Genomic DNA, 10,528 nt, shown 5'->3' on the forward strand with positions numbered 1-10,528 from the left:
CCCCCCCCCCCCCCCCCCCCCCCCCCCCCGCATTTTTATGGACGTTACAAGTACTCGGCGGCGAGCTCTGCCGTCTCACATTTCACACCGCCCGCCCAGAACTCCTAGTGCTTCACCTGCGGCCGTGCCCCGACGGCAGCAGACTCCCCGCAAGGATTCTCCCTCGGTCTGGGGGCCGGCTCGCGGCTGGGCGGCGAAGGGCGTCGGCAGGGGTCAAGCGGGTCGGGCCGGGACGGGCAGGGAGAGGAGAGGACTGCTGGAGCTGGGAGCTAGCCCTGTCCGGGGACGACGGCGGCGCGGGAGCTGCGTGCTGCAGGCAGGACCCGAGAGCCGGCCGTGCGGACAGAGAGAGGCCCGGGGGGCGGGGGGGTGCACGAGCTGGCAGGGGCAGAGGGGCGGCTCAGGGCAGCAGAGGTGGGGCAGGGCCAGGGCGATCCCAGTCCCGCCCCTCCCGGCCCGGCCCGGCCCGACCCAGCTGAGCCCCGAGGGCCGAGCGGCGCCGTGCAGCCGGCGGTCGGGTGCGGTGGCCGCAGAGCCCTGGGAGGACTCGGCAGGGACGCAGCAGGTACTTCTACTCTCCGAGCAGCCCCTGCCGCGGCCGGCCTGCCCCCTTGTCTCCTCTCCCTGCGGTGCCTGCCAGCCCGGCAGCCCGCCCGACGGGGCCGTGCGCGCTGCCTCCCTCAGCGAGCGGCGAGCGAGGTGCTCCCGGCCCGCGTGGTGTGCGGCCGGCGCCGGACGTGCCAGGCGCCCGAGAGCGGACAAAGCCGCGGTTCCTTCGGGATATCACGTAGAGGCGCAGCGGCGGGCACGGAGCGACGGCGGGCCGGGTAGATATCCCAGGACTGTGAGTAAAGTTTCCCGTGTGTAGGACTGTTACGCCGCCGTCACGTCGGGGATGTTCTTGGGCCGCGTAGACGAGGTGTTTATCACCGCGGAAAGTTGAGGTTGCTGCGGTACTGCAAGTTTGCGAACGGAATGCTGGAGTTTGGCGTGTGTGTGTGTGTGTGCGTGTGTGGGGAGCGCTGGGTGAGGGGAAGAGGTAAAGGTACCTTCCTTTAAAGTGCAAGAGCTAAACCAGTCAGGAGCTCCATTGTGAGATCCGCCTGTGTGCCGCTGGGAATTCCAAAATACAAACCGTTGTCCAAAATACAGAAGCCAAGAAAAATAGCCATTTACTAAAGGCTTTTCTGAAGCTGTAGGCTGCCAGCACATCCACTTCAAAAATAAAAAATCTCTTTAAAGTTTATTTGAGTTGTCCAAAACATTGTTCTGCAGCAGATGTTTGTTGTCTAAATTTCATTGCATCTAGCACAGCTTAATTTCAGAGTGGAAACGTATATTGAACTGTGCTGCTGCTCTCAAAAAGCTTTTCTGTTCTTAAATTTAATGCTGCTAGGATGTGCGTGATTAATTATACGTTTAGTTTCCATGTGGAAAAGCTTTACAACTAAATAAAACATACAAAAATTGGCTTCAGATATGCAGATGTTGTCTTTCCCTTTGCTGTTTTTAAAATTTTCATTGGTAGCCAAGTGTAAGGCTGTGTGTGAAAGGAGAGGAAGAACTATGATGTGTGTGGTAGTGGTGAAGGCCATTCAGTCTCTTTGGTCAAGTCTGTTAATTGATATTTGCAAGGCAGTAAAATACGATTCCAGCCGAATTGCAGAGCATATTGAACACACAGATCTTTGTAGGCAAAAGTAGGTAGTGGAAAGTGAAGTCCTTGTGGTGTATTCTCACTTTCCTTTATTCTCTCACTCACTCTCACTTTATTCTCACCATCTTTCTCACTGCTCCTTTGCATTTTTTCAGCATGGAAATTTTGTAGGGGGACACAGCTATGAGCAGTTCTCCATGCTGCCCTTGCAGTTCTGCAGCAGAGCTGCAATCCGTGCAGAGCATGATGGACAGCTTGCTAGTTGTGCTTTATTCTCACTTGTTGCTTTGATTTCAGGATACCATGAAAATCGAGACAGCATGGCTCACTGTTTTGGAGATAGAAATTTCCTATTCTTCCAGCTATAAAGTACCCAGTGACTCATGAGATGGTAAAAGCCCTCAACTCCCCATGGGACTCTTACCAGAGTACTGCTGGGAGCAGAGAGTGGAGATGTACTGGGGATGGTTGCTGAAGGGCTTTGCCATCCCCATTATCACAAGTTCCCTGCTGCCTCCTGGCAGTAGAAATTACACATTCCCAGAGGAAAACTGCATGTTGACTCCAACTGTCTTACCCAGGGCATTATCTGTGGGGCGCTGGTGAGGGGTATGGCCCTGAATTTCTGCCTGTACCACCGTATGGTGGGGCTGGAGAGGGCAGTAGAGGTGTGCCTTGCTATGGGGAATATGAAGGGGACATGGCCGACTACACAGCATTGCCTGACACATATGTCGCAGGAATCATACAGACCATGGTAGACCGCAAGGATATGAGCCTTAGTGGAGAGCCCCTCCTCCATTCTGGAAGGGTGTTTAAGGCTACTAAGATCCCTAAAGGCTGTGAAAACTCCAGTGCATGGTAGTGGGCAGGAAGATTATCCTGGTGGGAATGTCTTGGTGCTTGCTGCTGGCCCCAGCTGTTCCCTCCATCCTTGGACCAGGGAGGACCAAAATCAGCCAAATAGCTGAAGGAGGTGACTGAATTGTCTTGACAATTGACTGTGGTTCTTGACATCATACCACTGCCTTTATTTGAGTAATTTAGCAGCTGCTGGTTTGGCCATCACATCTGTGAGAAAGTACAGCCAGATTGTCCCTATGCTGCAGATAGGTTTACCTTTGGGTGGAGCAATATGGATCTGCTGGCTTGCTTTATAATGAATAAAAATGATTTCCAGTGGTGTCGTAAAGAGCTCAAGGTATTGAGGTACCTAGCCAAGGCAGTGCTCCACACACAGCATGCCACAGATGGACTCTTCAGGTCCTTTTTGTGAATATTCCAAGCTGAGGGCCATACTTTGGAGATACTGGCTAGTCCTCTGTGAGAATGTGACAAAGATGTTTTGAGGAGTAAAACGTAGTGGTGTCAGGAAGCAATAATGAGGATGTTCCCAGCCTGGCTGCTGCTGTCTTTATTCTTGTAGTGTACAACAAACTATATTTTTTTCTAACTGTTAAAAAATGAGCATGCTTTCTGAGTTACTGTATGCAAAGCAGAAGGAAAACAAAAAAAAAATAGTGTGGCTGAAACTTATTACCAGCAAGATAAGTTGCTGCCAGGAGAGAATAAATTTTAATTTATTACATTATCTTTTAAGTGGCTTGTGCATGATACTTATTCCCTGAGCATCCTGGCAAATAATAATGTTACAATCTCCACTGCCTTGCCACTAGCCTGTCAGAGGCGAAGATTTACTTTCATGATACTAATTTTGCTCAAATAATTTTGAGACGAGAAGTAATTGCAAACAATGGAAGAGGCCTTGTATTTCTGCTGATTGAGTGCATAGTCTTTGCCTTCAGCCGGGGGAACTGGTATAGCACCATTATCTTTAGTGGAGTCATGAGAGTTTACAGCTGCTGAGTTGTGGCTGATACAGACTTTAGTCTGGCATATAGTTTTCTTCACAGAAAGAAATGTATTTGTCCTTTGGTAGACCAGTTATGATAACTCAGCTTGGGAAAGGCTTACAGGAACATTTATTTTGTTGCATGTGGTACTCTTGAATGATATGTCTATGATTGAATATAGTTCCAACAGGCAGCCATCAGCCACTCTGGTTAGTATTGCTAGTTGAACTATCATTAGCAAATACTTTCCTAGTCAAATGTAATTGTTTATTTTACAACTAAAAGTACTTGCAGTTGATATTAATACAGTGACATTTTGTTGTAAGCTAATACAATGAAAGACTGTGATAGTTTATGTGATAACAGTGTGCAGATTATAACTGAATCATAATTAGAACCTTAGCTGAGGTGAACTCATTTTATTGAAGAGCTTCACTGTTACTGTGCTTCAGAAGCGAGGTCCAAAACTCGAGGGCCCAGTTCTGCTCATGGGATATTAATGAAGTGATTGCTGACACTGAGGACACAAAGCAACAGCTGTGTTTTTCGGGGATAATACGTCTTTTCCAGTGGGTCTGTTCAGCAAAGTGGCTTGCACCTGAGAGCTAGAATGGGGAAATAATAATTACAATGATGATGAAAACTATAACAATGGGTAAATGGTAAGTTATTTTCTCAGAAAATAATTATAAAACATCCTGCATGCACTAAAAAATTCAAGTCAATTCACTGTAGGCTTTTTTCAGATTACTTCTTTTCTGATGGAGATAACCCAGGAAAAGGGAGGATAAGAAAACACAAGGATGAGTGTGGATCATCCTTTAAATCTCTTTACCTTCATCTGGGACATGGTTTGCTCCTCCCTTCTTCAAGAAGGCACTTAGAAATTCATCCCTCACTTTCAAGTGCCCAAAACAGAGTGCTGGAACAGAATATGGTTTTGTGATCTTAAGAAACCGGTATATAGAATTATAGTATCATAGAATAGTGTGGGTTGGAAGGGTCCTTAAAGATGGTCTAGTTCCAACCCCTGTGTTTGGGAAATGCTTGTGACCTGTAAGTAAATAAAAGGTAAGGTCAGGAGCTCTAGCCCCTAAAAAGTTCCCTAAACTTTCCGGCCAGTGGAAAGTGTTTTGCCATCTAGCACAACTTTTTATTTTCTAAACTTTCCCATTTAGAAAAAAAAAAATCTTTACAGATTTGGCTCACATTGAACCAGTTCTCACCTCATCCTGATCTTTATCCTAGTTTGGTTACCAGTCCGAAAAATTGACTGTCCATTCATCCTTAGTACGTACATTGGAGCATGAGCCACTGATTCTCAGTGGAGTATGCAGCAACTAAACTAACATTTCTGGTAAAACAGTGTGTTCTTTTGACATCATCTGATACTTTTACAAAGCTGTGCAGATCTCTTCTGGTGTTTATATATGGCAATGGAAAAAGACAACCAGGAGGATCTGCTGTGAAAATGCTACCTACCAAAATCTGTAGGAAAACACTTCAATCAATCTAAGTCATAGCTTAAAGAAGAGCAGAGGTAAATTGAGAAGGACAATTCGAGTTGTTATAAGTCTTTTTTGTTTAAAAAAATCCCCAACATTAAATGTATGACTTGTAGAGACATGCAAAGAAAAGAAAAAAAAAAACAACCAAAAACGTACAAGCAATACTTACAAAGGTGTGACTTGCTATGTTTATTTTAAAACGGGCAGCAGAAATCCAACTAATTTGAATAGGAAGTAGGATTGATTTTACGATGACTGGCCTTCAGAGGATCTACTTAGCCATAAATAGCATCATTTTGTACCATTAGCAGTGAGTAATTATTTTAGGCATTGGTATCATGCAGATTGGCATCAAGACTTGACACCAACTTTCTCAGCGTCTTTGATACCTTAAATCTGCATGGGGAACAAGGATAAGCTTAGAAAGCAGTGAGTTTGCCCTGTTGCTTTTGATAGCATCACATACAGTTAGGTCCTTTTGAGGAGTGAGCTGGTTGCTGTGCATGCCGGGGCTTGCTGTAACTGTTTGCTAATCCTTCTCACCACTCCTCTGCATTTTTTCAGCATGGAAATTTTGTAGGGGAAAACACCAGTGAGCAGTTCTCCACATTGCTCTCACATTTATGGAGCCAAGCTGCATCTGCGAAGAGCATGGCAGACAGCTTACCCACAGTTATCTTGATAAGCATGCAGCAATGCTAGACCTTGCTGCCCCATCATAGCCAGCACTCATTTTGTCTCTTGGGTGTATGTTGCAGCTCGAGCACCGCGTGGGCCAAGGGTGACATGGGAGGACAGTGAAATTTATGTTGCTTCTTTTGATTTTATTTTCAGAGCCTGGTTTGGGAGCTCCCAAATTAATATGCGAAGGTGGCTGGAGCTGGGGATCCACACCGCCTGCCCAGAGGAGTGCTTGGAGGAGCGTGGCTTGATCTCCCTCTTGTGGAAAGTTATCGAAACTAAGTTCTTGTGATACTAAAGAAAAGAAGTCCAGCATGGTCAAACAAATGATGGCAGCAGTTACGGAGCCAGCTGATGCTCTTGTCAGCCCTCAAGGAAATGAAGAGATGGACTCTCTGATTGTACTGCATTATAATTACACAGGAAAGCTTATTTTAAGGGAAAAGGCAACAGATAACATAGACCTGCCCACTGTTGCATTTCTGATCCTGTGTAGTTTCATAGTCCTGGAAAACTTGATGGTGTTGATTGCCATATGGAAAAACAATAAATTTCACAACCGCATGTACTTTTTTATAGGCAATCTAGCTCTCTGTGATCTTCTTGCTGGAGTTGTTTACAAAGTGAATATTCTTATGTCTGGGAAGAAAACTCTGAGCTTATCCTCCACAATCTGGTTCATTAGGGAAGGCAGCATGTTTGTTGCCCTGGGAGCCTCCACTTTCAGCCTTCTAGCAATAGCTATTGAACGCCATTTGACCATGATTAAAATGAGGCCTTACGACGCAAATAAGAAATACAGAGTGTTCCTTCTCATTGGTACCTGCTGGCTTATTTCAGTTTCCTTGGGTGCCTTACCCATCCTCGGCTGGAACTGTATAAACAACTTACCAGACTGCTCCACAATTTTGCCTCTCTACTCCAAGAAGTATGTTGTGTTCTGCATTAGTATCTTCATAGCCATTTTGGTTGCCATCGTCATCCTTTATGCCCGTATCTACATCCTGGTAAAGTCCAGCAGTCGTAATGTCACTAACCACAATAACTCAGAGCGGTCCATGGCACTCCTTAGGACTGTCGTGATCGTTGTCAGTGTTTTCATTGCCTGTTGGTCTCCACTGTTCATCCTGTTCCTCATCGATGTGGCCTGCAAAGTAAGGGAGTGCTCTGTCTTGTACAAAGCCAACTGGTTTATTGCTTTGGCAGTTATCAATTCTGCAATGAACCCCATCATCTACACTCTGGCCAGTAAGGAGATGCGTCGGGCTTTCTTTCGCCTTGTTTGTGGCTGCCTGGTGAAATCCAAGGTGTCCAGGTCTTTGCCTGTTCCGCCCACACCAGATCACAGTCGAAGTAAATCCAGCAGCAGTAATGCCCAGAAGCCAAAGGAGGATTTCCCACCGAAGAAAATTCCATCATGTATCGCTGAGAAGAATGAATTTTCATTTCACAATGGAAACATCTGTAAGTAAAGGACTCCTTGAGACAAGTACCTTTCTGTGGCTTTTAGATTTAAACTACAATTGTGGTTTAAGTACTTGTGCACTGAAGTCACAGGGGAAAACACTAACCGTTTATTTAACTTTGAGAACATATTTATCAATCGTTTGCTTTGGGTGTTCAGTCAGTAACACACCCAATGCAGAAAAACCCTTTCATTCTACCCAACAGCCAGGACAGAGTCCATGGACGTATGATGATACTGTGCATCATGATGGCATACCATGATAAAGGCTGCATTTGGCACAGCCTGATCTTGCAAGAGATCAACAAAACCTGTTAGAAACTTAGGCATTCACTAAACACGATGATTATTGGAAAATGATTACTGACTGGGAGAGAAGCTCATTACATATGTTGGTGATTATAATTCTTTATATGTATCTTGCTGTTAATTGCCTTATATGTACGTGGCATAAATAGCTGTATATTTGTACAATTTCTTACTAAAAAGTCATCATTTGGTAAAAGTTTACACTATGCTAAACATTGTATTGCAGTATACAGTGTAGAGTGACAGATTAGACAAATAGATGTGTTTCAATGGGGATATTTGAAATGAAGTAGTAGCTGTTAACTGACAGGAACTTTAACATGTCATATCACTGCAGTATTTTTGCTTTTTTTACTGTTGTTCAGATTTTTCATGTTTAGTGAAAGACGACATGACAGTTGTCACTGTGGCATTTCACAACTTATTTTAAACAGTAGTAAATAACCACGGAGAGAGGCTATATACATTCACTATTTAAAGTAGTTAAATATGACTATACATGTTTATCAAGTGTATGTACTGTTTCAATGCATATATTTTTACTTACTATTTACAATGTATTTATAAATGTATGGCAAACCTATGTAAACTTGCGTACATTGTGAATGCACTACCTGAGCTGAGATTCTCTAGTTCTGAAACAGACATATCATTTCAGAAAACAGTGAACCACAGCAGGTTCCTGTGGAGTTTCTTCTTTTCTCTCCGGGCACTACCACAGCATGGAAATGCATTAGAAATTCTCCTTGGAAAGGAGTTCAGACAGTGGGACAAGATCCCGTTTTCAGGCAGTGGGACCCTGTGCTTCTACTGTCTACAGGCACTTTCACAGATACAAGAATCAAGATGCGGTACAACAGGATCATGCTGAAGGGCATATCTCCCTTTATATCTGACCCTGCCTTGGATCTGGAACAACAGCCTGTTTGAAGACCTGGAGCCCCAGACTTGTTCTTTGGAGAGACTGTTCCAGAGAAACCTGTATGAATACAACTTTATGGTTCATCAGTGGCTTACCAGCCTCAGTACACAATGATGTTCAGCATCAGAGGGCTTCCCTGAGACCTAGAGCCATTTATACTTCACAAACATCTTGTTTCAAGTCCCCATGGAAGTGGCCCATGGTACTTTCATCAATCGTACTTTATGGCGGAGGCTTCGATGGATGTTGATGGGGAATTCTGAGACTGGTTCCATTGTCTTAGTAAGAATGTAAGCATCTAACTTTATTAGGCTCTTTCAAGGATTTGTGTTTAATGCCTCAAACCACACCTTGCCTTATGCACAATAAGAAGTAGTTGAGGCTTTTTAATACACAGCCTGCACAGCTTGGAAGAGCTCACCCTTGGATTTACTCTGGTCTTAATCATTTAAAGCAGCAGCATTAGTCTTTCCAAGTATGTACAATGTATAATGTATGTAGCAAAAGCCTTTCATTTTAAAGAATGAAATTAAATTTAGAGGTTTGCATTGTGATTATCTTTTACAAGTTAACAGTTTGCTTGTAAATGTTTTATGCTGTTAGGTGTAAGAACAAAGAAAAACTATTTGAAATAACTGTGAAAAAGAATATTAAATATGACATAATTTCTACTAAAAATGTCGAAAAGTGTTGCACTTACTTAAGAAGAAAAAGCTAAGCTAAGCGTGATATAACTGTATGAACTGCAGATACAGTCCTGGGTCAGCATCTCTGTAGCTTTGTGAAACAGAGCTGACATTTGCATTGTCGTGGCTTGCTTAGTGGTTTAGATCTTATAGTGCTATTTGGCTGTATTTTGAGCATCAAAAGTCTCCACTGAAGTTGTGTCTTTGAAAACTGCAGCTAAAATGTTTGTATACTTCTAAGTGTTAGTGCACAAGGTGGTGGCACATGGCAGCATTCCCTGCTATTGTAGAGCAGAAAGGCCTTAGCAATGCAACGGTTTGAGAAAACATTGCATCTGACCCCAAACCAACAAGGATGTTATGCAGTTCTCACTGCTTAGGTGAAAGAAAGAAGAACAACTCTTAACAGTCAAAGTCCAAAAACGTGCACATACAAGTTATTTTTAACATCTGGAGTCTAGCCTTAGCTATTGTCAGAGTTGATACAAGGTACAAGTAATGCAAGCAAACTCCACTGTTGGAGGCCATGTGATTGCATGCCAATGCAAAAACTTTTCACTCTGCTTTGATTTCCTTCTCTTATTTTGGAGCTGTGGGGATGTTTTGTTAGTTCACTACCCTGCTGTACTTGAAGCAGGCTCCTAGGATTCATAGGTTCACATATAACACTGGTAGTATAATTTACTGAGTATTTAGGACTAAAGAGACTGTTATGGATATATGTCACAGTGGGATGTACCCACTTAAGACTGTTAAGTAAAGCACAGCTTCTGGAACATTTCTGAGCAAAATTTTGAAGTAGGACCAAGTCAAGGGCTTAACAGCAGTGGACCATAAACAGTCAGGAGGATATCCTATCCTTGAAGCTGTAAAGGATGGAGAATAGCTTATTTCACCCTAAAATACTGGAAAATTCTTCAAAATACATTCTAGAATCCAAGCTTTTCATCATCTAGGCTGACTTGAGCATGCAGGAAACTGAATTATGTCTCCCTTTTGCAGCTGGTTTTATGCAGAGCAAAAGCTACAAAGGAGGTATTTTATTCATATTATTTCACGAATTGGAATATTTATTTATATTCTGGATTACAAAAGAAATGCAAATCAAAGCACTTAAGGAGAAAAAAAAAGTTTTCACAAGAGTCTTTCCAAGAGTCCTTTATTGCCAGCAGTCTTGCAGAGCATTTTCAACTCATTAGGTACCATAAACATTGAAAACTTTTAATTAAATCTTAAACCTTTAAACCGAAGTTGTGTGGCAGTTGTTTTTCAAAGAACTTTAAAGAAGGCTTAGGCCTTCTGAGGAAAACGTGCACTTTCACACTGGGTGTTGTGCCTCTGGGAATGCCATGCAGTTGAAGGTGGTAGGTTCTGTTTCCACTGTCCCTGGATCAGAGGAAAGCTTTGCCCTGCTTTCCTGGGAGTGGACTCAGTCTCAGGGCTCACC

At 43.6% G+C, this 10,528-nt stretch overlaps 1 protein-coding gene across 3 annotated transcripts; it reads left to right on the forward strand.

Moving 5' to 3' along the window:
• The first annotated feature begins 449 nt into the window (after window positions 1-449).
• Window positions 450-10,320, forward strand: S1PR3 (sphingosine-1-phosphate receptor 3). Of its 3 annotated transcripts, none has more exons than XM_034073052.1 (2): window positions 450-844; window positions 5,853-10,320. In XM_034073052.1, exon 2 carries the CDS (start codon window positions 6,014-6,016, stop codon window positions 7,169-7,171), a length of 1,158 nt encoding a protein of 385 aa, XP_033928943.1. In that variant the 5' UTR covers window positions 450-844; window positions 5,853-6,013; the 3' UTR covers window positions 7,172-10,320. The 3 variants fall into 3 exon arrangements, with proteins under 3 accessions (XP_033928943.1, XP_033928945.1, XP_030910186.1); XM_034073054.1 differs by having other exon boundaries at window positions 450-827; XM_031054326.2 differs by having other exon boundaries at window positions 456-565.
• The last annotated feature ends 208 nt before the right edge of the window (window positions 10,321-10,528 follow it).

The sequence above is a fragment of the Melopsittacus undulatus genome, chromosome Z (genome assembly GCF_012275295.1).
Source record: "Melopsittacus undulatus isolate bMelUnd1 chromosome Z, bMelUnd1.mat.Z, whole genome shotgun sequence".
Classification (NCBI taxonomy): Eukaryota; Metazoa; Chordata; class Aves; order Psittaciformes; family Psittaculidae; genus Melopsittacus; species Melopsittacus undulatus.

Excerpts from the sequence above, each read along its gene's own strand:
- S1PR3 (XM_034073052.1), top strand. The coding sequence starts at position 6,014 with ATGGTCAAACAAATGATGGCAGCAGTTACGGAGCCAGCTGATGCTCTT.